This window comes from Oncorhynchus keta, unplaced genomic scaffold (assembly GCF_023373465.1).
Source record: "Oncorhynchus keta strain PuntledgeMale-10-30-2019 unplaced genomic scaffold, Oket_V2 Un_contig_30076_pilon_pilon, whole genome shotgun sequence".
Classification (NCBI taxonomy): Eukaryota; Metazoa; Chordata; class Actinopteri; order Salmoniformes; family Salmonidae; genus Oncorhynchus; species Oncorhynchus keta.
Genome location: NW_026286880.1, coordinates 1,690 through 27,799, shown reverse-complemented (window position 1 = coordinate 27,799; position 26,110 = coordinate 1,690). Strand labels below are relative to the sequence as shown.

Below are 26,110 nucleotides of genomic sequence, written 5' to 3'. Positions count from 1 at the left end.
GTGTGTGTGTGTGTGTGTGTGTGTGTGTAGATCCCAGTGCTAGCCGGTCCTCCTCAGAGGAGAGGATCAACCATGAAACATCGGATCTAGAGAGAAGACTCAGCATGCTGTCTCACAGCAGTAGACAGAGCAGTACAGGTAATCAATCAAAACCGCAATCCACCAATCAATAATCCCAGTTGGGGTCCTTCTGTAGCTCAGTTGGTAGAGCATGGCGCTTGTAACGCCAGGGTAGTGGGTTCGATTCCCGGGACCACCCATACGTAGAATGTATGCACACATGACTGTAAGTCGCTTTGGATAAAAGCGTCTGCTAAATGGCATATATTATATTATCAATAAACGGCGTAGTTCACCGTTTTATCAATCAATCAATCAATCAATTCACTTAAATCTTAAATCAGTTTACTCAATTGACCTTTGATCAATCAATCAGTCAGCTAATCAATAATATCTTCCCCAGCCTCCACCTCCAGTTACAGCACCTCCATTGCCGGGGACGACCGCAGCAGTATCTCTTCCTCTTCCTCCAGCCAATCAGACGCCAGCTACGGAAGCCACTTCCCTTTATGGCCAGGGCCAAAACGCCCCACTTCCTCAACCGAGACCCTGTCGGCCCCTCCCACTGCGAGGTCCTCGACCAATCTGGACGAGGATCTCTATAACGCTGTCATGAACCGCACTCCTTTCAAACCGCCTTCCCACCTTCGCAGTCTCCACGACAGCGGGCGCCAAAGCTCGTTGGACAGCGGGATAGGCGTCGCCACGACCAGCAGCCAATCGTCTTACTCTGGGAGCTTCTCTTCCTGTACGGGCAGCCTGGACACAGCCAGTCAAGGAGGAGGGGAGGAGTTTGGGTCTGTCCTTAGTCTACCTCCCCCTCTTCTCTCTCTGCCTCCTCTTTCTCTACCTCCCCCTCCTCCCTCTCTACCTCCTCCTCCTCCACCCAGTCTACCTCCTCCACCTCCTCCTCTGTCCTTAAGGACCCCTGAGCCCGGCCCTCTCTCCCCCCCTACTCCCGGCTCCTGCCTCCCGTCTTGCTCCTCCTCCTCCAGGACTAGTGGTTGTAGCTCTGGCGCCCCGTGGTGTCAGAGTGAGGAGTACCAGGCACCCAGCCTTCTCAGACTACAGTATGACAGCCCCAGGAACCTCCTGCACACCCTGGCCTTCAAGGATCCTCCACCCCAGGGAGGAGCACCCGAACTGGGCAGGGACAGGCGGCTCGGTGGGGAAGGACAGATCCAGGGGCATGAGTGTCCTTCCCTTCCTTCCACACCCACTGAGGCCTCTCCCCAGTGGGTAGAGACCCTGAGGCAGGCCCCCGTAGAAAGTCCCCTGTGCTGGAGCAGTGAGAGGGCGCCCCCTGTGGACAGTGGTGATCGGTGCAGCATCATGTCCGCTCGGCTCACACCCAGACCTCTGCTGTTACCTGGCTGTCCAGTGTGTGGAGGAACGCAGGTAATACAACTCTGGACACCTAATAGTTATTAGTACTAATGGATTCCTCGGCTTCATTTGGCTCCATGTCTGACTTTTAATTTATTCAGTGTTTTATTCATTTTTAACCTTTTATTTTAACAAGGCAAGTCGGTTAAGAACAAATTCTTATTTACAATGACGGCCAACCGGGGAACAGTGGGTTTAATTGTCTTGTTCAGGGGCAGAACGACTTTCCCAGCTCGGGGATTTGATCGAGCAACGTTTCGGTTACTAGCTCAACGCTCTAACCACTAGGCAACCTGCCGCCTCTACGCTCTAACCACTAGGCAACCTGCCGCCTCTACGCTCTAACCACTAGGCTACCTGCCGCCTCTACGCTCTAACCACTAGGCAACCTGCCGCCTCTACGCTCTAACCACTAGGCTACCTGCCGCCTCTACGCTCTAACCACTAGGCTACCTGCCTCCTCTACACTCTAACCACTAGGCAACCTGCCGCCTCTACGCTCTAACCACTAGGCTACCTGCCGCCTCTACGCTCTAACCACTAGGCAACCTGCCGCCTCTACGCTCTAACCACTAGGCAACCTGCCGCCTCTACGCTCTAACCACTAGGCAACCTGCCGCCTCTACGCTCTAACCACTAGGCAACCTGCCGCCTCTACGCTCTAACCACTTGGCTACCTGCCGCCTCTACGCTCTAACCACTAGGCAACCTGTCGCCTCTACGCTCTAACCACTAGGCAACCTGCCGCCTCTACACTCTAACCACTAGGCTACCTGCCGCCTCTACGCTCTAACCACTAGGCTACCTGCCTCCTCTACACTCTAACCACTAGGCTACCTGCCGCCTCTACGCTCTAACCACTAGGCTACCTGCCTCCTCTACGCTCTAACCACTAGGCTACCTGCCTCCTCTACACTCTAACCACTAGGCTACCTGCCACCTCTACGCTCTAACCACTAGGCTACCTGCCTCCTCTACACTCTAACCACTAGGCTACCTGCCTCCTCTACACTCTAACCACTAGTCTACCTGCCTCCTCTACACTCTAACCACTAGGCTACCTGCCTCCTCTACACTCTAACCACTAGGCTACCTGCCGCCTCTACGCTCTAACCACTAGGCCACCCTGTGGCCTCTACACTCTAACCACTAGTCTACCTGCCTCCTCTACACTCTAACCACTAGTCTTGTTTAACTAGCGTAGCACAGTGTTATGTTGTTTAACTAGCGTAGCACAGTGTTATGTTGTTTACCTAGCGTAGCACAGTGTTATGTTGTTTACCTAGCGTAGCACAGTGTTATGTTGTTTAACTAGCGTAGCACAGTGATATGATGTTTAACTAGCGTAGCACAGTGTTATGATGTTTAACTAGCGTAGCACAGTGTTATGATGTTTAACTAGCGTAGCACAGTGTTATGTTGTTTAACTAGCGTAGCACAGTGTTATGTTGTTTAACTAGCGTAGCACAGTGTTATGTTGTTTACCTAGCGTAGCACAGTGTTATGTTGTTTACCTAGCGTAGCACAGTGTTATGTTGTTTACCTAGCGTAGCACAGTGTTATGTTGTTTAACTAGCGTAGCACAGTGTTATGATGTTTAACTAGCGTATCACAGTGTTATGTTGTTTAACTAGCGTAGCACAGTGATATGTTGTTTAACTAGCGTAGCACAGTGATATGTTGTTTAACTAGCGTAGCACAGTGATATGTTGTTTAACTAGCGTAGCACAGTGTTATGTTGTTTAACTAGCGTAGCACAGTGTTATGTTGTTTAACTAGCGTAGCACAGTGATATGTTGTTTAACTAGCGTAGCACAGTGTTATGTTGTTTAACTGGCGTAGCACGGTGTTATGTTTACCTAGCGTAGCACAGTGTTATGTTGTTTCCCTAGCGTAGCACAGTGTTATGTTGTTTAACTAGCGTAGCACAGTGTTATGATGTTTAACTAGCGTAGCACAGTGTTATGATGTTTAACTAGCGTATCACAGTGTTATGTTGTTTAACTAGCGTAGCACAGTGATATGTTGTTTAACTAGCGTAGCACAGTGTTATGTTTAACTAGCGTAGCACAGTGATATGTTGTTTAACTAGCGTAGCACAGTGTTATGTTGTTTAACTAGCGTAGCACAGTGTTATGTTGTTTAACTAGCGTAGCACAGTGTTATGTTGTTTAACTAGCGTAGCACAGTGTTATGTTGTTTAACTAGCGTAGCACAGTGTTATGTTGTTTAACTAGCGTAGCACAGTGTTATGTTGTTTAACTAGCGTAGCACAGTGTTATGTTGTTTAACTAGCGTAGCACAGTGTTATGTTGTTTAACTAGCGTAGCACAGTGTTATGATGTTTAACTAGCGTATCACAGTGTTATGTTGTTTAACTAGCGTAGCACAGTGATATGTTGTTTAACTAGCGTAGCACAGTGTTATGTTGTTTATCTAGCGTAGCACAGTGTTATGATGTTTAACTAGCGTAGCACAGTGTTATGTTGTTTAACTAGCGTAGCACAGTGATATGTTGTTTAACTAGCGTAGCACAGTGATATGTTGTTTAACTAGCGTAGCACAGTGTTATGTTGTTTAACTAGCGTAGCACAGTGATATGTTGTTTAACTAGCGTAGCACAGTGTTATGTTGTTTAACTGGCGTAGCACGGTGTTATGTTTACCTAGCGTAGCACAGTGTTATGTTGTTTACCTAGCGTAGCACAGTGTTATGTTGTTTAACTAGCGTAGCACAGTGTTATGATGTTTAACTAGCGTAGCACAGTGTTATGATGTTTAACTAGCGTATCACAGTGTTATGTTGTTTAACTAGCGTAGCACAGTGATATGTTGTTTAACTAGCGTAGCACAGTGTTATGTTTAACTAGCGTAGCACAGTATTATGATGTTTAACTAGCGTAGCACAGTGATATGTTGTTTAACTAGCGTAGCACAGTGTTATGTTGTTTAACTAGCGTAGCACAGTGTTATGTTGTTTAACTAGCGTAGCACAGTGTTATGTTGTTTAACTAGCGTAGCACAGTGTTATGTTGTTTAACTAGCGTAGCACAGTGTTATGTTGTTTAACTAGCGTAGCACAGTGTTATGTTGTTTAACTAGCGTAGCACAGTGTTATGTTGTTTAACTAGCGTAGCACAGTGTTATGTTGTTTAACTAGCGTAGCACAGTGATATGTTGTTTAACTAGCGTAGCACAGTGTTATGTTGTTTAACTGGCGTAGCACGGTGTTATGTTTACCTAGCGTAGCACAGTGTTATGTTGTTTCCCTAGCGTAGCACAGTGTTATGTTGTTTAACTAGCGTAGCACAGTGTTATGATGTTTAACTAGCGTAGCACAGTGTTATGATGTTTAACTAGCGTATCACAGTGTTATGTTGTTTAACTAGCGTAGCACAGTGATATGTTGTTTAACTAGCGTAGCACAGTGTTATGTTTAACTAGCGTATCACAGTGTTATGTTGTTTAACTAGCGTAGCACAGTGATATGTTGTTTAACTAGCGTAGCACAGTGTTATGTTGTTTAACTAGCGTAGCACAGTGTTATGTTGTTTAACTAGCGTAGCACAGTGTTATGTTGTTTAACTAGCGTAGCACAGTGTTATGTTGTTTAACTAGCGTAGCACAGTGTTATGTTGTTTAACTAGCGTAGCACAGTGTTATGTTGTTTAACTAGCGTAGCACAGTGTTATGTTGTTTAACTAGCGTAGCACAGTGTTATGTTGTTTAACTAGCGTAGCACAGTGTTATGTTGTTTAACTAGCGTAGCACAGTGTTATGTTGTTTAACTAGCGTAGCACAGTGTTATGTTGTTTAACTAGCGTAGCACAGTGTTATGATGTTTAACTAGCGTAGCACAGTGTTATGATGTTTAACTAGCGTAGCACAGTGATATGTTGTTTAACTAGCGTAGCACAGTGTTATGTTTAACTAGCGTAGCGAGAGGGAGAAAAGGAGACAGAGGGAGACGGCGAAAATGAGACAGGGAGAGAGTGAAAGGGAGAGAGACAGTCTTAGCTAACACCTGGAGGATAACGGCCAGAACGAAAACAATAAAACATGCTGTTCTGATCAAAACCCTCCCGAAAGAGATGCAGCATCCCTCCTGTGTCTGAAGACTTAACCCTCCTGAAAGAGATGCAGCATCCTGTGTCTGAAGACTTAACCCTCCTTAAAGAGATGCAGCATCCCTCCTGTGTCTGAAGACTTAACCCTCCTGAAAGAGATGCAGCATCCTGTGTCTGAAGACTTAACCCTCCTTAAAGAGATGCAGCATCCCTCCTGTGTCTGAAGACTTAACCCTCCTTAAAGAGATGCAGCATCCCTCCTGTGTCTGAAGACTTAACCCTCCTGAAAGAGATGCAGCATCCCTCCTGTGTCTGAAGACTTAACCCTCCTTAAAGAGATGCAGCATCCCTCCTGTGTCTGAAGACTTAACCCTCCTTAAAGAGATGCAGCATCCCTCCTGTGTCTGAAGACTTAACCCTCCTTAAAGAGATGCAGCATCCCTCCTGTGTCTGAAGACTTAACCCTCCTGAAAGAGATGCAGCATCCCTCCTGTGTCTGAAGACTTAACCCTCCTGAAAGAGATGCAGCATCCCTCCTGTGTCTGAAGACTTAACCCTCCTGAAAGAGATGCAGCATCCCTCCTGTGTCTGAAGACTTAACCCTCCTGAAAGAGATGCAGCATCCCTCCTGTGTCTGAAGACTTAACCCTCCTGAAAGAGATGCAGCATCCCTCCTGTGTCTGAAGACTTAACCCTCCTGAAAGAGATGCAGCATCCCTCCTGTGTCTGAAGACTTAACCCTCCTTAAAGAGATGCAGCATCCCTCCTGTGTCTGAAGACTTAACCCTCCTGAAAGAGATGCAGCATCCCTCCTGTGTCTGAAGACTTAACCCTCCTGAAAGAGATGCAGCATCCCTCCTGTGTCTGAAGACTTAACCCTCCTTAAAGAGATGCAGCATCCCTCCTGTGTCTGAAGACTTAACCCTCCTTAAAGAGATGCAGCATCCCTCCTGTGTCTGAAGACTTAACCCTCCTTAAAGAGATGCAGCATCCCTCCTGTGTCTGAAGACTTAACCCTCCTGAAAGAGATGCAGCATCCCTCCTGTGTCTGAAGACTTAACCCTCCTTAAAGAGATGCAGCATCCCTCCTGTGTCTGAAGACTTAACCCTCCTTAAAAGAGATGCAGCATCCCTCCTGTGTCTGAAGACTTAACCCTCCCGAAAGAGATGCAGCATCCCTCCGCTGACTGTCTGTCCTCACCAAAACTCCCTCTTCACCTCCCTGTTCTGTTTGACAAGACAATAAGTTGTCCTTCTGTCTCATTTACATTCAGCACGTTGTTGTCTGGCTGTGAACGTGTCTATTTCATCACTATGACCAGACCGGGTTCAAATTCTATTTGAAATCTTTCAAATACTTTGATTGTTTGCTCTAGTCTGCCTAATGGGCAGGGTTTCCCGTATTGGGACTATCCCATTGGTCCATTCTGCCAGGCGCAACTTAAGCAAACACGGATCAAGTATTTGAAATGATTTCGAATAGTATTTGAACCCATGTCTGTTGACCACCATGGCTGTTGTTTTAACCCCCACCTCCCTCATCCGTTTTCTCCACCCATCCAGAGTCATCATCCCTGTGTAGATCACAACTACATTACCCATGAGCAATGGTTCTCAGCTAGAAAGAGACATGTTACGCAGGTAAGATGACCCGTTGTGTGGTTATTGACAGTCGGGGCAACGGTACTTTCAGTTTTTTTTGCCAACTTTTAACTAATACCTATTACTTTTTTTTTTTTTTAACCTTTATTTAACTTGGCAAGTCAGTTAAGAACAAAGTCTTATTGTAAATGACGGTCTAGGAAACACTGTTAACTGCCTTGTTCAGGGGCAGAACGACAGATTTGTACCTTGTCAGCTCAGGGATTTGAACTTGCAACCTTTCGGTTACTAGTCCAATGCTCTAACCACTAGGCTACCCTGCCGCCCCATGCTGACTACACCGGCCACACCCGTGCGCCATCGCTCGCCTGTTGAGTTTGTCCATCCACAGCAGACACGATCAGGAACTGCAGGGTAGATGTATCAAAACCAACTATATTAATTTGGGGACAGGTCGAAACGCCATATAAACATTCCATGGACATTTAGCTAGCTAGCTCGCTGTTGCTAGCTAATTTGTCCTTTTAGCTAGCTCGCTGTTGCTAGCTAATTTGTCCTGGGATCTAAACATTCCATGGACATTTAGCTAGCTAGCTCACTGTTGCTAGCTAATTTGTCCTTTTAGCTAGCTCGCTGTTGCTAGCTAATTTGTCCTGGGATCTAAACATTCCATGGACATTTAGCTAGCTAGCTCGCTGTTGCTAGCTAATTTGTCCTGGGATATAAACATTGTGTTGTTGGTGTGTTCTCTACTCTACTGTTCCTGTTCAGGGAACAGGGAAACCTACACCGAACACAAATATAAACGCAACATGCAACACATCTACTGAGTTACAGTTCATATGAGGAAATCAGCCCATTTAAATAAATAAATTAGAGCCTAATCTATAGATTTCACATGACTGGGCAGGTGGAAGGGGCACCATCACAGGGGAGTCAGGCCCAGAAGAGGGCTATTACATACAGATATGAAACATGGGAACAACACTTTACGTTTATATTTTTTGTTCAGCGTAGTTATTTTCTAGTAATCTCTCCTAGTTGAGTCTTCTTCTTCTTCTGTGGATTTTATATGGTGGGTTGGCAACCAACTTTAAAGTTGTGTTACCACCACCAACTGGACTGGAGTGTGGACCTCAGCTCATCTTCCAATCACCCATGTGTGGGTATTTGCTCCTCTAAACCAATGAGGAGATGGGAGAGGCGGGACTTGTCAAGCATCACAAGTAGAACCAAGTTCTATTTTTAGCGTCGGGCTACGCAGCGAACGGTGAAGGGTGCAATGATTGAATAACATGTAGGTGTACGTTTATTTTACAACGCTCACGCACGCGACGCGAGAGGTGTAGTCAGCTTGGTGTAGTCAGCTTGGTGTAGTCAGCTTGGTGTAGTCAGCTTGGTGTAGTCAGTCTGTTAGTAGTTGGTGTAGTCAGCTTGGTGTCGTCAGCTTGGTGTAGTCAGCTTGGTGTAGTCAGCTTGGTGTAGTCAGCTTGGTGTAGTCAGCTTGGTGTAGTCAGTCTGTTAGTAGTTGGTGTAGTCAGCTTGGTGTCGTCAGCTTGGTGTAGTCAGCTTGGTGTAGTCAGTATGTTAGTAGTTGGTGTAGTCAGCTTGGTGTAGTCAGTCTGTTAGTAGTTGGTGTAGTCAGCTTGGTGTAGTCAGCTTGGTGTAGTCAGTATGTTAGTAGTTGGTGTAGTCAGCTTGGTGTCGTCAGCTTGGTGTAGTCAGCTTGGTGTAGTCAGTATGTTAGTAGTTGGTGTAGTCAGCTTGGTGTAGTCAGTCTGTTAGTAGTTGGTGTAGTCAGCTTGGTGTAGTCAGTATGTTAGTAGTTGGTGTAGTCAGCTTGGTGTCGTCAGCTTGGTGTAGTCAGCTTGGTGTAGTCAGTATGTTAGTAGTTGGTGTAGTCAGTCTGTTAGTAGTTGGTGTAGTCAGCTTGGTGTAGTCAGCTTGGTGTAGTCAGTATGTTAGTAGTTGGTGTAGTCAGCTTGGTGTAGTCAGTATGTTAGTAGTTGGTGTCGTCAGCTTGGTGTCGTCAGCTTGGTGTAGTCAGTCTGTTAGTAGTTGGTGTAGTCAGTCTGTTAGTAGTCCTGTATGGATCAGTTGGTAGAGCTTGGTGTAGTCAGCTTGGTGTAGTCAGTCTGTTAGTAGTTGGTGTCGTCAGCTTGGTGTAGTCAGTATGTTAGTAGTTGGTGTAGTCAGCTTGGTGTAGTCAGCTTGGTGTAGTCAGTATGTTAGTAGTTGGTGTAGTCAGCTTGGTGTAGTCAGTCTGTTAGTAGTTGGTGTCGTCAGCTTGGTGTCGTCAGCTTGGTGTAGTCAGTATGTTAGTAGTTGGTGTAGTCAGCTTGGTGTAGTCAGCTTGGTGTAGTCAGCTTGGTGTAGTCAGTATGTTAGTAGTTGGTGTCATCAGCTTGGTGTAGTCAGTATGTTAGTAGTTGGTGTCGTCAGCTTGGTGTAGTCAGTATGTTAGTAGTTGGTGTCGTCAGCTTGGTGTAGTCAGTCTGTTAGTAGTTGGTGTAGTCAGCTTGGTGTAGTCAGTCTGTTAGTAGATGGTGTCGTCAGCTTGGTGTAGTCAGTCTGTTAGTAGTTGGTGTCGTCAGCTTGGTGTAGTCAGCTTGGTGTAGTCAGTGTGTTAGTAGTTGGTGTCGTCAGTATGTTAGTAGTTGGTGTAGTCAGCTTGGTGTAGTCAGTCTGTTAGTAGTTGGTGTCATCAGCTTGGTGTAGTCAGTATGTTAGTAGTTGGTGTAGTCAGCTTGGTGTAGTCAGTATGTTAGTAGTTGGTGTCGTCAGCTTGGTGTCGTCAGCTTGGTGTAGTCAGTGTGTTAGTAGTTGGTGTAGTCAGCTTGGTGTAGTCAGTATGTTAGTAGTTGGTGTAGTCAGCTTGGTGTAGTCAGCTTGGTGTCGTCAGCTTGGTGTAGTCAGTATGTTAGTAGTTGGTGTAGTCAGCTTGGTGTAGTCAGTCTGTTAGTAGTTGGTGTCGTCAGCATGGTGTAGTCAGCTTGGTGTAGTCAGTCTGTTAGTAGTTGGTGTCATCAGCTTGGTGTAGTCAGCTTGGTGTAGTCAGTCTGTTAGTAGTTGGTGTAGTCAGTATGTTAGTAGTTGGTGTAGTCAGTATGTTAGTAGTTGGTGTAGTCAGCTTGGTGTCGTCAGCTTGGTGTAGTCAGCTTGGTGTAGTCAGTCTGTTAGTAGTTGGTGTAGTCAGCTTGGTGTAGTCAGTCTGTTAGTAGTTGGTGTAGTCAGTATGTTAGTAGTTGGTGTAGTCAGCTTGGTGTAGTCAGCTTGGTGTCGTCAGCTTGGTGTAGTCAGCTTGGTGTAGTCAGTCTGTTAGTAGTTGGTGTAGTCAGCTTGGTGTAGTCAGTCTGTTAGTAGTTGGTGTAGTCAGTATGTTAGTAGTTGGTGTAGTCAGCTTGGTGTAGTCAGTCTGTTAGTAGTTGGTGTCGTCAGCATGGTGTAGTCAGCTTGGTGTAGTCAGTCTGTTAGTAGTTGGTGTCGTCAGCATGGTGTAGTCAGTCTGTTAGTAGTTGGTGTAGTCAGCCTGGTGTAGTCAGTCTGTTAGTAGTTGGTGTAGTCAGCTTGGTGTAGTCAGTATTTTAGTAGTTATCCTGTATGGTTCAGTTGGTAGAGCTTGGTGTAGTCAGTTTGGTGTAGTCAGTGTGTTAATAGTTATCCTGTATGGATCAGTTGGTAGAGCTTGGTGTAGTCAGTTTGGTGTAGTCAGTGTGTTAGTAGTTATCCTGTATGGATCAGTTGGTAGAGCTTGGTGTAGTCAGTTTGGTGTAGTCAGTGTGTTAGTAGTTATCCTGTATGGATCAGTTTGTGTAGAGCTTGCAACACCAGGGTTGTGGGTTCGATTCCCGGGGCCAGCCATATGTAAAATATATCCAGCATGACTGTCAGTTGCTTTGAATAAAAGCTGCTGCTAAAGTGGAGTATATTATTATGTTTTTGAAAAGGTTCCTCTTTCATCTCTGCTGTGGAAGCGATGAAGTGTGAAATATTCACCCACCATTTTAAACCATATTAACGATCATTTGTTGTTACAACAACAGCAACAACAACAGCAACAACATCTTACCATTTATTTCCTTGCCTTTTCTTTTCACATCTTTAACCTTCCCCTCTGACCAAACAACACCTTCGTGTCTCAAAACGGCACCTTATTCCCTACATAGTACCTATTGTCCTGGTTGGAAGTAGTGCACTTCATAGGGAATAGGGTTTCGTTTGGAACAGAGAACACAGTGTGTTCCCTCCTCCCGGCTGCTGAGCACTGAGAACTCATTAGATTAGCAGTCCTCACACCTCACCGTACTAATCAGATTAGCAGTCCTCACACCTCACCGTACTAATCAGATTAGCAGTCCTCACACCTCACCGTACTAATCAGATTAGCAGTCCTCACACCTCACCGTACTAATCAGATTAGCAGTCCTCACACCTCACCGTACTAATCAGATTAGCAGTCCTCACACCTCACCGTACTAATCAGATTAACAGTCCTCACACCTCACCGTACTAATCAGATTAGCAGTCCTCACACCTCACCGTACTAATCAGATTAGCAGTCCTCACACCTCACCGTACTAATCAGATTAGCAGTCCTCACACCTCACCGTACTAATCAGATTAGCAGTCCTCACACCTCACCGTACTAATCAGATTAGCAGTCCTCACACCTCACCGTACTAATCAGATTAGCAGTCCTCACACCTCACCGTACTAATCAGATTAGCAGTCATCACACCTCACCGTACTAATCAGATTAGCAGTCCTCACACCTCACCGTACTAATCAGATTAGCAGTCCTCACACCTCACCGTACTAATCAGATTAGCAGTCATCAACGAGAACCTGTCAAACTCTGTGTGCTGTCAATAGAAGACAACTGATAGAAGAAGAGCAATGCCGTGGGTTTTTAATAACCAAATCAGACCTGAAGAAAACCTCTCCTTAAAAGAGAGAAGAGAGAGGGGGAGAGTGTGTGTTGTATTATAGTATATTCTGCTGTAGTATAATGTTTTGTAGTATAATGTATTGTATTGTAGTATAATGTATTGTAGTATAATGTATTGTATTGTAGTATAATGTGTTGTAGTATAATGTATTGTAGTATAATGTGGTGTAGTATAATGTATTGTAGTATAATGTATTGTAGTATGATGTATTGTAGTATGATGCATTGTATTGTAGTATGATGCATTGTATTGTAGTATAATATATTGTAGTATAATGTATTGTATTGTAGTATAATGTATTGTAGTTGAATGTATTGTAGTATAATGTGTTGTATTGTAGTTTAATGTATTGTATTGTAGTTTAATGTATTGTATTGTAGTTTAATGTATTGTATTGTAGTTTAATGTATTGTAGTATAATGTGTTGTAGTATAATGTATTCTAGTATAATGTATTTTAGTATAAAGTATTATAGTATAATGTGTTGTATTATAGTGTAATGTGCTGTAGTATAATGTATTGTAGTATAATGTGCTGTAGTTTAATGTGTTGTATTATAGTGTAATGTGTTGTATTATAGTATAATGTGTTGTATTGTAGTATAATGTGCTGTAGTATAATGTATTGTAGTATAATGTGCTGTAGTTTAATGTGTTGTATTATAGTATAATGTGTTGTATTGTAGTATAATGTGCTGTAGTATAATGTATTGTAGTATAATGTATTGTAGTATAATGTATTGTAGTATAATGTGCTGTAGTTTAATGTGTTGTATTATAGTATAATGTGTTGTATTGTAGTATAATGTGCTGTAGTATAATGTAATGTGTAATATTTTTTCTCTTTCTGTTCCATTTTAGACAAACAGCCCTTCACATTCAGGGCTTTCCCCAACACCAGGTCTGTCTGTCTGTCTGTCTGTCTGTCTGTCTGTCTGTCTGTCTGTCTGTCTGTCTGTCTGTCTGTCTGTCATTCTCCCAGGGAGTGTCTGTCTGTCTGTCTGACTCTCTGTCATTCTCCCAGGGAGTGTCTGTCTGTCTGTCTGTCTGACTCTCTGTCATTCTCCCAGGGAGTGTCTGTCTGTCTGTCTGTCTGACTCTCTGTCATTCTCCCAGGGAGTGTCTGTCTGTCTGTCTGACTCTCTGTCATTCTCCCAGGGAGTGTCTGTCTGTCTGTCTGACTCTCTGTCATTCTCCCAGGGAGTGTCTGTCTGTCTGTCATTCTCCCAGGGAGTGTCTGTCTGTCTGTCTGTCTGACTCTCTGTCATTCTCCCAGGGAGTGTCTGTCTGTCTGTCTGTCTGACTCTCTGTCATTCTCCCAGGGAGTGTCTGTCTGTCTGACTGACTCTCTGTCATTCTCCCAGGGAGTGTCTGTCTGTCTGACTGACTCTCTGTCATTCTCCCAGGGAGTGTCTGTCTGTCTGACTGACTCTCTGTCATTCTCCCAGGGAGTGTCTGTCTGTCTGACTCTCTGTCATTCTCCCAGGGAGTGTCTGTCTGTCTGTCTGACTCTCTGTCATTCTCCCAGGGAGTGTCTGTCTGTCTGTCTGACTCTCTGTCATTCTCCCAGGGAGTGTCTGTCTGTCTGTCTGACTCTCTGTCATTCTCCCAGGGAGTGTCTGTCTGTCTGACTCTCTGTCATTCTCCCAGGGAGTGTCTGTCTGTCTGTCTGACTCTCTGTCATTCTCCCAGGGAGTGTCTGTCTGTCTGACTGACTCTCTGTCATTCTCCCAGGGAGTGTCTGTCTGTCTGTCTGACTGACTCTCTGTCATTCTCCCAGGGAGTGTCTGTCTGTCTGACTGACTCTCTGTCATTCTCCCAGGGAGTGTCTGTCTGTCTGACTGACTCTCTGTCATTCTCCCAGGGAGTGTCTGTCTGTCTGACTGACTCTCTGTCATTCTCCCAGGGAGTGTCTGTCTGTCTGACTGACTCTCTGTCATTCTCCCAGGGAGTGTCTGTCTGTCTGACTGACTCTCTGTCATTCTCCCAGGGAGTGTCTGTCTGTCTGACTCTCTGTCATTCTCCCAGGGAGTGTCTGTCTGTCTGACTCTCTGTCATTCTCCCAGGGAGTGTCTGTCTGTCTGTCTGTCTGACTCTCTGTCATTCTCCCAGGGAGTGTCTGTCTGACTGACTCTCTGTCATTCTCCCAGGGAGTGTCTGTCTTTCTGTCTGTCTGACTCTCTGTCATTCTCCCAGGGAGTGTCTGTCTGTCTGACTCTCTGTCATTCTCCCAGGGAGTGTCTGTCTGTCTGTCTGTCTGACTCTCTGTCATTCTCCCAGGGAGTGTCTGTCTGTCTGACTCTCTGTCATTCTCCCAGGGAGTGTCTGTCTGTCTGTCTGTCTGACTCTCTGTCATTCTCCCAGGGAGTGTCTGTCTGTCTGACTCTCTGTCATTCTCCCAGGGAGTGTCTGTCTGTCTGTCTGTCTGACTCTCTGTCATTCTCCCAGGGAGTGTCTGTCTGTCTGTCTGACTGACTCTCTGTCATTCTCCCAGGGAGTGTCTGTCTGTCTGTCTGACTGACTCTCTGTCATTCTCCCAGGGAGTGTCTGTCTGTCTGACTCTCTGTCATTCTCCCAGGGAGTGTCTGTCTGTCTGACTCTCTGTCATTCTCCCAGGGAGTGTCTGTCTGTCTGTCTGTCTGTCTGACTCTCTGTCATTCTCCCAGGGAGTGTCTGTCTGTCTGACTCTCTGTCATTCTCCCAGGGAGTGTCTGTCTGTCTGTCTGTCTGACTCTCTGTCATTCTCCCAGGGAGTGTCTTTCTGTCTGTCTGTCTGACTCTCTGTCATTCTCCCAGGGAGTGTCTGTCTGTCTGTCTGTCTGACTCTCTGTCATTCTCCCAGGGAGTGTCTGTCTGTCTGTCTGTCTGACTCTCTGTCATTCTCCCAGGGAGTGTCTGTCTGTCTGTCTGTCTGTCTGACTCTCTGTCATTCTCCCAGGGAGTGTCTGTCTGTCTGACTCTCTGTCATTCTCCCAGGGAGTGTCTGTCTGTCTGTCTGTCTGACTCTCTGTCATTCTCCCAGGGAGTGTCTGTCTGTCTGTCTGTCTGACTCTCTGTCATTCTCCCAGGGAGTGTCTGTCTGTCTGTCTGTCTGACTCTCTGTCATTCTCCCAGGGAGTGTCTGTCTGTCTGACTGACTCTCTGTCATTCTCCCAGGGAGTGTCTGTCTGTCTGTCTGACTCTCTGTCATTCTCCCAGGGAGTGTCTGTCTGTCTGTCTGTCTGACTCTCTGTCATTCTCCCAGGGAGTGTCTGTCTGTCTGTCTGTCTGACTCTCTGTCATTCTCCCAGGGAGTGTCTGTCTGTCTGTCTGTCTGACTCTCTGTCATTCTCCCAGGGAGTGTCTGTCTGTCTGTCTGTCTGACTCTCTGTCATTCTCCCAGGGAGTGTCTGTCTGTCTGTCTGACTCTCTGTCATTCTCCCAGGGAGTGTCTGTCTGTCTGACTGACTCTGTCATTCTCCCAGTGAGTGTCTGTCTGTCTGTCTGACTCTCTGTCATTCTCCCAGGGAGTGTCTGTCTGTCTGTCTGACTCTCTGTCATTCTCCCAGGGAGAATCTTTAAGTTTCCTCCGGATGCTTCTGCCATGATGATGTCATCAGTCCTGGACAGGCGTCACCACGCCGACCCCAGTGTGAACTACGTCAACATCCCCGTTAGCCCTGCGGCTAAAGCTAACAGAGCTGGCAGAGAGCTGCTGTACATGGAGCTGGATCTACAGCCAGAGCCCTACGGTGGGCCAGTTTCCACCAACATCACTACAGCGAGGGGTAACCCTGTGCAGCTGCGCAGACCCAGTAAGAACACCAACCCCTCTCAGATGGCCATTTTAGATAGGTGTTTACGGCTCTCCATGTTGGCTCAAGTGTTTTGCTGGCAGTTTGGCTGGCTGGCTGGCAGGTTGGCGGGTTGATTGGCTGGCTGGCTGGTTGGCAGGTTGGTTGGCTGGCGGGTTGATTGGCTGGCTGGCTGGCAGGTTGATTGGCTGGCGGGTTGATTGGCTGGCTGGCTGGCTGGCAGGTTGATTGGCTGGCTGGCTGGCTGGCTGGCTGGCTGGCAGGTTGATTGGCTGGCAGGTTGATTGGCTGGCTGGCAGGTTGGCTGGCAGGTTTGGCTGGCAGATTGGCTGGCTGGCAGGTTGGCTGGCAGATTGGCTGGCAGGTTTGGCTGGCTGGCAGGTTGGCTGGCAGGTTGGCTGGTCTGCTGTCCCTTAGCTCAAATCTTGCTCTCAATCTCTATCCCAAATGGCACCCTATACCCTAAGTAGTGCACTACTTTAGACCAGAGCCCTATGGGCCCTTTAACACTAGACAATAGGGTGCTGTTGACTCTGGCTGTTTCCTAGCTGTCTAAAGTCCCATTTCCTTAATTCCTTCAGACGTCCAATAGGTTTTGACTTTAGTGATGCCAAGAAGACTGTGATGCTTCAACTCTTCTGTTGTAGTCTGGAGGAAATTCATTATAGACTTAGACGGGCTTAGTTACACACACACACACACACACACACACACACACACACACACACACACACACACACACACACACACACACACACACACACACACACACACACGAACACACACACGAACACACACACAAACACACACACAGAGAAGCGGTGTCAATGGGTCACCATGGAAACAGAGTGTAATTGGTAGAAAATCGCTCATTAAATCGTCGTGCTGAACACAGGGATTTATTTAACCGCTCGGACTCGCTGCGCACAATCCTCTGCTTTATCAAATACTAAACGGGGTTTACGTCTCAATTGACACCCTATTCCCTATATAGTACACTACTTTAGACCAGGGCCCAGCACGGTGTTCTGATCAACAGTAGTGTACTATATAGGGAACAGGGCTCTTTTTGGGGATACTTTCAATATTGCTGTGGGTAATGATGGGATATTGCTGTAGGACTGTAAACCGACAGGACAGTAGATCTCCAGGAAGAGGGTTGGACTGATAACCCACAGGACAGTAGATCTCCAGGAAGAGGGTTGGACTGATAACCCACAGGACAGTAGATCTCCAGGAAGAGGGTTGGACTGTAAACCTACAGGACAGTAGATCTCCAGGAAGAGGGTTGGCCAGCCCTGCCCTAGTTATTGTGATGATGTTTGACACACAGGACAGTAGATCTCCAGGAAGAGGGTTGGCCAGCCCTGACCTAGTTATTGTGATGATGTTTGACACACAGGACAGTAGATCTCCAGGAAGAGGGTTGGCCAGCCCTGACCTAGTTATTGTGATGATGTTTGACACACAGGACAGTAGATCTCCAGGAAGACTGTTGGCCAGCCCTGCCCTAGTTATTGTGATGATGTTTGACACACAGGACAGTAGATCTCCAGGAAGACTGTTGGCCAGCCCTGCCCTAGTTATTGTGATGATGTTTGACACACAGGACAGTAGATCTCCAGGAAGAGGGTTGGACTAAAAACCCACAGGACAGTAGATCTCCAGGAAGACGGTTGGCCAGCCCTGACCTAGTTTTTGTGATGATATTTGCGTCCCAAATGGCAGTCTATTCCCTTTATAGTGCCATGTTTTAGGACCAAGATCCACAGGGCTTCAGAATCTCCTGAAAGAGCCACAAGATGGTGCTGTAATGTTTCATTACTACAAAATCCTACTTCCTGTGTTTTAATTTCAATCTGAACTGAATGAATTCATGATGATTAACTATAATGATGCAGTCGATGACCCCCTGCGTGGGACGACATTAAAGGTTTTATTAAAACAATGTAACGGCATTTACATCTGAACAAATCCCCAGTAAAGAAGACATCAGAAATGGAAAAGTTGTTCAAAACGACATTGGAGCGTTTTCAACAAACACTGTTAATCAGATCAAAGTCAAGACAGAAGTACATCTATTGATAAGACAGAGCAGAGTTGGACTGAACCATTACATCCACGGAGTTGGACTGAACCATTACATCCACGGAGTTGGACTGAACCATTACATCCACGGAGTTGGACTGAACCATTACATCCATGGAGTTGGACTGAACCATTATGGAGTTGGACTGAACCATTATGGAGTTGGACTGAACCATTATGGAGTTGGACTGAACCATTACATCCATGGAGTTGGACTCAACCATTACATCCATGGAGTTTAAACTAGAGATGTGTTTTTTTCTGCATTGGCTGCATCTCAACCCATCCTCCGATGTCTGCCTTCTGGGGAAACTCCACCATCCAATGATTTATAAATAAATCATCTGTGCTCCTGAAAGGAATGATCTCTATAATATATAAACAACTCTTGGAAAGTTCATATTCTGAGCGAGCCATTAAAAAAGTATGGTCCACAGATCTAAGTGAATCTGAACCACCCTTTAACTGGAACAGAATATGGAGAAATAGGATCTTGGGTATCCTGTAATCCAAAACATAAAATGTATTAGTTTAACTTTGTTCACAGACTGTACATAACAGCAATGAACATGATGGGGCTGGACAGGGACATGTTGAGCTGGGGGAATGGGGTGGGGCTGGACTGGGACATGTTGAGCTTGGGGAATGGGATGGGGCTGGACTGGGACATGTTGAGCTGGGGGAATGGGATGGACAGAGACATGTTGAGCTGGGGGGGGATGGGGCTGGACAGGGACATGTTGAGCTGGGGGAATGGGATGGGGCTGGACAGGGACATGTTGAGCTGGGGGGAATGGGATGGGGCTGGACAGGGACATGTTGAGCTGGGGGGAATGGGGTGGGGCTGGACAGGGACATGTTGAGCTGGGGGGAATGGGGTGGGGCTGGACAGGGACATGTTGAGCTGGGGGGAATGGGATGGGGCTGGACAGGGACATGTTGAGCTGGGGGGAATGGGATGGGGCTGGACAGGGACATGTTGAGCTGGGGGGAATGGGATGGGGCTGGACAGGGACATGTTGAGCTGGGGGGGAATGGGATGGGGCTGGACAGAGACATGTTGAGCTGGGGGGAATGGGATGGGGCACTTTGACCAAAATCTAGTTTTGGGGAGGATAATCTACTGACAGCCACCAGTGATAGGGAACACTGATGTCACCTCTCTCTCCATCCAAGGTGTCTGAATAGAGGAGCAGACTGGAGAGGAGATTCAGCAACTCTTAGAGGATAGTGGAAGTTGATTAAAAATAGATATACTTAATTGTTAGGTCCGTTGCCTTCATCAGCAACCCAGTAATTTATGATTTATTGTTAAGAAATTGGTGTCCATCAGCAAACACAATGACTACTCCACCACACTGAGATCCTATATGTATGTATTTACTTAATTTAACTCGTCAAGTCAGTTAAGAACAAATTCTTATTTACATTGACGGTATTCATTATAATGGTTGAATAGGACATGTTTATAACCTAAAGTTGATTATAATACCTACTGTTGGGAACACATGTTTATAACCTAAAGTTGATTATAATACCTACTGTTGGGAACACATGTTTATAACCTAAAGTTGATTATAATACCTACTGTTGGGAACAGGACATGTTTATAACCTAAAGTTGATTATAATACCTACTGTTGGGAACAGGACATGTTTGTAACCTAAAGTTCATTATAATACCTACTGTTGGGAACAGGACATGTTTATAACCTAAAGTTGATTATAATACCTACTGTTGGGAACACATGTTTATAACCTAAAGTTGATTATAATACCTACTGTTGGGAACAGGACATGTTTATAACCTAAAGTTGATTATAATACCTACTGTTGGGAACACATGTTTATAACCTAAAGTTGATTATAATACCTACTGTTGGGAACAGGACATGTTTATAACCTAAAGTTGATTATAATACCTACTGTTGGGAACAGGACATGTTTATAACCTAAAGTTGATTATAATACCTACTGTTGGGAACAGGACATGTTTATAACCTAAAGTTGATTATAATACCTACTGTTGGGAACAGGACATGTTTATAACCTAAAGTTGATTATAATACCTACTGTTGGGAACACATGTTTATAACCTAAAGTTGATCATAATACCTACTGTTGGGAACATACAGCACACTGTGGCCTACAGTCTCTTCCTCCTTGGTGTTATATGGCTTCTTGTACAGTGATAATCTCCTACTAGGAAACACAGAACCTGCTCAAAGCCATTGGCTGTGTGTATTTCTATTGTGTGTCCCGATTACACCACCCTTCTCCCAAAGTGTACACTCGCACACTACCCGTCGTGGATTAAGGTTTGTTATAAGCAAAGTGTGCAAGACAAACAGTTCGGGAGAAGGCAGGATGATCGGGAGACTGGTTGTTATGTTCTTGTAGAGGACCATGATGTTGTAGTCACTGGTGGTTGTTGTTGGTCTTCCTGTCCAGTAGGGGGCTCCACCACATACGCCCGCATAGACATCACAGCCTCAGAGACGGCTCAGAGAGTAGCAGCAGAACACGCCCAGGGGAGAGAGGACAGGCTGATGGAGCTGGAGGAGAACACGCCCAGGGGAGAGAGGACAGGCTGATGGAGCTGGAGGAGAACACGCCCAGGGGAGAGAGGACAGGCTGATGGAGCTGGAGGAGAACACGCCCAGGGGAGAGAGGACAGGCTGATGGAGCTGGAGGAGAACACGCCCAGGGGAGAAAGAGGACAGAAAGAAGAGGCACCCTGCAGTCTCTCTCTCTCTCACTCACACACATCTACCTGAAATGATTTGAGTGTTTTCTTGTAAATAGTAACTGCTTTGTTTGCCAAGAGATTATTTATTAACTTGTTTTATATTTAGCCACCCTCTGCCTTGATGACAGCTTTGCAAACTCTTGGCATTCTCTCAACCAGCTTCATCTGGAATGCTTTTCCAACTGTCTTGAAGGAGTTCCCACATATGCTGAGCACTTGTTGGCTGCTTTTCCTTCACTCTGCGGTCCAACTCATCCCAAACCATCTCATTTATGTTGAGATCAGTTGATTGTGGAGGCCAGGTCATCTGATGCAGCACTCCATCACTCTCCTTCTCGGTCAAATAGCCCTTACACAGCCTGAAGCTGTGTTGGGTCATTGTCCTGTTGAAAAACAAATGATAGTCCCACTAAGCGCAAACCTGATGGGATGGCGTATCACTGCAGAATGCTGTGGTAGTCATGCTGGGTAAGTGTGCCTTGAATTCTAAATAAATCAGTGTTTCCAGCAAAGCACCATCACACCACCTCCTCCTCCATGCTTCACGGTGGGAACCACACATGCAGAGAAACAAAAATCTAAAATTTGGACTCATCAGACCAAAGGACATATTTACCCCGGTCTAATGTCCATTGCTCGTGGTTCTTGGCCCAAGCCAGTCTCTTCTTATTATTGTTGTCCTTTAGTAGTGGTTTCTTTGCAGCAATTCGACCATGAAGTCCTGATTCACACAGTCTCCTCTGAACAGTTGATGTTGAGATGTGTCTGTTACTTGAACTCTGTGAAGCATTTATTTGGGCTGCAATTTCTGAGGCTGGTAAGTCTAACTTAGCAGCAGAAGTAACTCTGGGTCTTCCTTTCCTGTGGCGGTCCTCATGAGAGCCAGTTTCATAATAGCGCTTGATGGTTTGTAAGACTGCACTTGAAGAAAGTTTCAAAGTTCTTGAAATGTTACGTATTGACTGACCTTCATGTCTTTTAAAGTAATGATGGACTGTTGTTTCTCTTTGCTTATTTGAGCTGTACTTGACATATGGACTTGGTATTTTACCAAATAGGGCTAACTTCTGTATATCACCCCTACCTTGTCACAGCACCACTGATTGGCTCAAACGCATTAAGGAAAGAAATTAACAAGGTACACCTGTTCATTGAAATGCATTCCAGGTGACTTGAATCATGAATCTGGTTGAGAGAATGCCAAGAGTGTGCAAAGGGTGGCTTCTTTGTAGAATCTCAAATATAAAATAAATTGATTTGTTTAACACTTTTTTGGTTACTACATGATTCCATATGTGTTACTTCACCGTTTTGATGTCTTCAATATTATTCTACAATGTAAAAAATAAAGTAAAACCCTGGGATTTTTTTTTAACCAGGCAAGTCAGTTAAGAACAAATTCTTTTTTTTTCAATGACGGCCTGGGAACAGTGGGTTAACTGCCTTGTTCAGAGGCAGAAAGGGCAGATTTGTACCTTGTCAGCTCGGGGATTTGAACTTGCAACCTGGAATGAGGTGTGTCCAAACTTTTGACTGGTACTGTATATACAAAAACAATTTTATACTCGGCAGCATGACATTTAGTAAAGTGTCCACATAGGCTGGGATTCAATCAAGGCAAGTTGAAGAGCACCGGACAGTCAACAAAATATAATCCACGCTGGCACCGACAGGCCTCTGCAAGGCATGAGCCTAGAACTGAAGGATGAATGAACTACTCAGTTACCACGTCCTAAAGCCTAGACCTGAAGACAGAACTACTCAGTTACCACGTCCTAAAGCCTAGATCTGAAGGATGAATGAACTACTCAGTTACCACGTCCCAAAGCCTAGACCTGAAGACAGAACTACTCAGTTACCACGTCCTAAAGCCTAGATCTGAAGGATGAATGAACTACTCAGTTACCACGTCCTAAAGCCTAGATCTGAAGGATGAATGAACTACTCAGTTACCACGTCCTGAAGACAGAACTACTCAGTTACCACGTCCTAAAGCCTAGATCTGAAGACAGAACTACTCAGTTACCACGTCCTAAAGCCTAGATCTGAAGGATGAATGAACTACTTAGTTACCACGTCCTAAAGCCTAGATCTGAAGACAGAACTACTCAGTTACCACGTCCTAAAGCCTAGATCTGAAGACAGAACTACTCAGTTACCACGTCCTAAAGCCTAGATCTGAAGACAGAACTACTCAGTTACCACGTCCTAAAGCCTAGATCTGAAGACAGAACTACTCAGTTACCACGTCCTAAAGCCTAGATCTGAAGGATGAATGAACTACTCAGTTACCACGTCCTAAAGCCTAGATCTGAAGACAGAACTACTCAGTTACCACGTCCTAAAGCCTAGATCTGAAGACAGAACTACTCAGTTACCACGTCCTAAAGCCTAGATCTGAAGGATGAATGAACTACTTAGTTACCACGTCCTAAAGCCTAGATCTGAAGACAGAACTACTCAGTTACCACGTGCCTAGACCTGAAGACAGAACTACTCAGTTACCACGTCCTAAAGCCTAGACCTGAAGGACAGAACTACTCAGTTACCACGTCCTAAAGCCTAGACCTGAAGATGAATGAACTACTCAGTTACCACGTCCTAAAGCCTAGACCTGAAGACAGAACTACTCAGTTACCACGTCCTAAAGCCTAGACCTGAAGACAGAACTACTCAGTTACCACGTCCTAAAGCCTAGACCTGAAGATGAATGAACTACTCAGTTACCACGCCTAGACCTGAAGACAGAACTACTCAGTTACCAAAAGCCTAGACCTGAAGACAGAACTACTCAGTTACCACGTCCTAAAGCCTAGATCTGAAGACAGAACTACTCAGTTACCACGTCCTAAAGCCTAGACCTGAAGACAGAACTACTCAGTTACCACGTCCTAAAGCCTAGACCTAAAGAACTACTCAGTTACCACATCCTAAAGCCTAGACCTGAAGACAGAACTACTCAGTTACCACATCCTAAAGCCTAGACCTGAAGACAGAACTACTCAGTTACCACGTCCTAAAGCCTAGACCTGAAGGATGAATGAACTACTCAGTTACCACGTCCTAAAGCCTAGACCTGAAGACAGAACTACTCAGTTACCACGTCCTAAAGCCTAGATCTGAAGACAGAACTACTCAGTTACCACGTCCTAAAGCCTAGATCTGAAGACAGAACTACTCAGTTACCACGTCCTAAAGCCTAGATCTGAAGGATGAATGAACTACTCAGTTACCACGTCCTAAAGCCTAGACCTGAAGACAGAACTACTCAGTTACCACGTCCTAAAGCCTAGATCTGAAGGATGAATGAACTACTCAGTTACCACGTCCTAAAGCCTAGACCTGAAGACAGAACTACTCAGTTACCACGTCCTAAAGCCTAGATCTGAAGGATGAATGAACTACTCAGTTACCACGTCCTAAAGCCTAGATCTGAAGACAGAACTACTCAGTTACCACGTCCTAAAGCCTAGAACTGAAGGATGAATGAACTACTCAGTTACCACATCCTAAAGCCTAGACCTGAAGACAGAACTACTCAGTTACCACGTCCTAAAGCCTAGATCTGAAGGATGAATGAACTACTCAGTTACCACGTCCTAAAGCCTAGACCTGAAGACAGAACTACTCAGTTACCACGTCCTAAAGCCTAGATCTGAAGGATGAATGAACTACTCAGTTACCACGTCCTAAAGCCTAGATCTGAAGACAGAACTACTCAGTTACCACGTCCTAAAGCCTAGACCTGAAGACAGAACTACTCAGTTACCACGTCCTAAAGCCTAGACCTGAAGACAGAACTACTCAGTTACCACGTCCTAAAGCCTAGACCTGAAGACAGAACTACTCAGTTACCACATCCTAAAGCCTAGACCTGAAGACAGAACTACTCAGTTACCACGTCCTAAAGCCTAGACCTGAAGACAGAACTACTCAGTTACCACATCCTAAAGCCTAGACCTGAAGACAGAACTACTCAGTTACCACATCCTAAAGCCTAGACCTGAAGACAGAACTACTCAGTTACCACATCCTAAAGCCTAGACCTGAAGACAGAACTACTCAGTTACCACATCCTAAAGCCTAGACCTGAAGACAGAACTACTCAGTTACCACGTCCTAAAGCCTAGACCTGAAGACAGAACTACTCAGTTACCACGTCCTAAAGCCTAGACCTGAAGACAGAACTACTCAGTTACCACGTCCTAAAGCCTAGATCTGAAGACAGAACTACTCAGTTACCACGTCCTAAAGCCTAGATCTGAAGGATGAATGAACTACTCAGTTACCACGTCCTAAAGCCTAGACCTGAAGACAGAACTACTCAGTTACCACGTCCTAAAGCCTAGACCTGAAGACAGAACTACTCAGTTACCACATCCTAAAGCCTAGACCTGAAGACAGAACTACTCGGATATGCTCCAGGCCCCAGAAACTGGGGGGTTTCGAACCCACAGCCAGTCCTGTACAACCAGGTCTAGGAGATTGCCGATCTACACACCCCCTGGTGCCACCAGGAACCCTTCGCTCTGTGACCTGTTCAAACTGGATATTTCAACCTCACGCACCGGTCTGTTAGAGTTAAGATGGAAAACAAACAACCATCTGTTTAAAATAACAACCGTCTGGTTACGGGTTGCTCCACCCAACAACCCCAGCCTGGTTACCACCGGTTGAACTAACAACCGCCTGGTTACTGCCGTTCGGGTTGGACTAACAACCGTGGTTACTGCCGTAGGGTTGACCTCACAACCGTCTGGTTACTGCCGTAGGTTAAGATGGAAAAACTAACAACCATCTGGTTACTGCCATAGAGTTGAACTAACTACCGTCTGGTTACTACCGTAGGGTTGAAATAACAACCGCTGGTTACTGCCATAGGGTTGAACTAACAACCGTCTGGTTACTGCCATAGAGTTGAACTAACTACCGTCTGGTTACTGCCGTAGGGTTGAACTAACAACCGTCTGGTTACTGCCGTAGGTTGGGACTAACAACCGTCTGGTTACTGCCGTAGGGTTGGACTAACAACCGTCTGGTTACTGCCGTAGGGTTGACTAACAACCGTCTGGTTACTGCCGTAGGGTTGAACTAACCACCGTCTGGTTACTGCCGTAGGGTTGAACTAACAACCGTCTGGTTACTGCCGTAGGGTTGAAATCTAACCACCGTCTGGTTACTGCCGTAGGGGTTGAACTAACAACCGTCTGGTTACTGCCGTAGGGTTGAACTAACAACCGTCTGGTTACTGCCGTGGCTTGAACTAACAACCGTCTGGTTACTGCCGTAGGGTGAACTAACAACCGCCTGGTTACTGCCGTAGGGTTGAACTAACAACCGCCTGGTTACTGCCGTAGGGTTGAACTAACAACCGTCTGGTTACTGTTTGAACTAACAACCGTCTGGTTACTGCCGTAG

General features: G+C 45.7%; 1 protein-coding gene and 3 long non-coding RNA genes across 28 annotated transcripts; 1 reads left to right on the top strand and 3 right to left on the bottom strand.

Moving 5' to 3' along the window:
* On the top strand, positions 1 to 22,046 carry LOC127923546 (WAS/WASL-interacting protein family member 1-like). 3 transcript variants are annotated; one of them, XM_052507589.1, is made up of 7 exons: positions 1 to 138; positions 464 to 1,458; positions 7,076 to 7,153; positions 12,924 to 12,963; positions 15,611 to 15,856; positions 20,395 to 20,532; positions 20,621 to 22,045. In XM_052507589.1, the coding sequence occupies exons 1-7, from the start codon at positions 105 to 107 to the stop codon at positions 20,623 to 20,625; spliced, it is 1,536 nt and encodes a 511-aa protein (XP_052363549.1). In that variant the 5' UTR covers positions 1 to 104; the 3' UTR covers positions 20,626 to 22,045. The 3 variants fall into 3 exon arrangements, with proteins under 3 accessions (XP_052363549.1, XP_052363550.1, XP_052363548.1); XM_052507590.1 differs by having other exon boundaries at positions 20,398 to 22,046; XM_052507588.1 differs by having other exon boundaries at positions 20,395 to 22,044.
* On the bottom strand, positions 10,989 to 12,035 carry LOC127923548 (uncharacterized). The gene is made up of 3 exons (XR_008114669.1): positions 11,853 to 12,035; positions 11,615 to 11,818; positions 10,989 to 11,580 (listed from the first exon to the last, which is right to left on the bottom strand). It is a non-coding gene; the product is annotated as an uncharacterized LOC127923548 (long non-coding RNA).
* On the bottom strand, positions 19,140 to 19,953 carry LOC127923547 (uncharacterized). The gene is made up of 3 exons (XR_008114668.1): positions 19,817 to 19,953; positions 19,627 to 19,770; positions 19,140 to 19,577 (listed from the first exon to the last, which is right to left on the bottom strand). It is a non-coding gene; the product is annotated as an uncharacterized LOC127923547 (long non-coding RNA).
* Positions 22,047 to 22,265: 219 nt separating the features above from the next.
* LOC127923549 (uncharacterized) lies at positions 22,266 to 25,223 on the bottom strand. Of its 23 annotated transcripts, none has more exons than XR_008114692.1 (9): positions 25,044 to 25,106; positions 24,610 to 24,781; positions 24,524 to 24,566; positions 24,215 to 24,304; positions 23,945 to 24,124; positions 23,636 to 23,811; positions 23,468 to 23,596; positions 23,307 to 23,392; positions 22,266 to 22,480 (listed from the first exon to the last, which is right to left on the bottom strand). It is a non-coding gene; the product is annotated as an uncharacterized LOC127923549 (long non-coding RNA). The 23 variants fall into 23 exon arrangements; XR_008114680.1 differs by having other exon boundaries at positions 23,945 to 24,077; XR_008114671.1 differs by lacking the exons at positions 23,945 to 24,124; positions 24,215 to 24,304 and adding an exon at positions 24,825 to 24,910 and having other exon boundaries at positions 23,636 to 23,944; positions 24,438 to 24,566; positions 24,610 to 24,738; positions 25,087 to 25,223.
* Between the last annotated feature and the right edge of the window lie 887 nt (positions 25,224 to 26,110).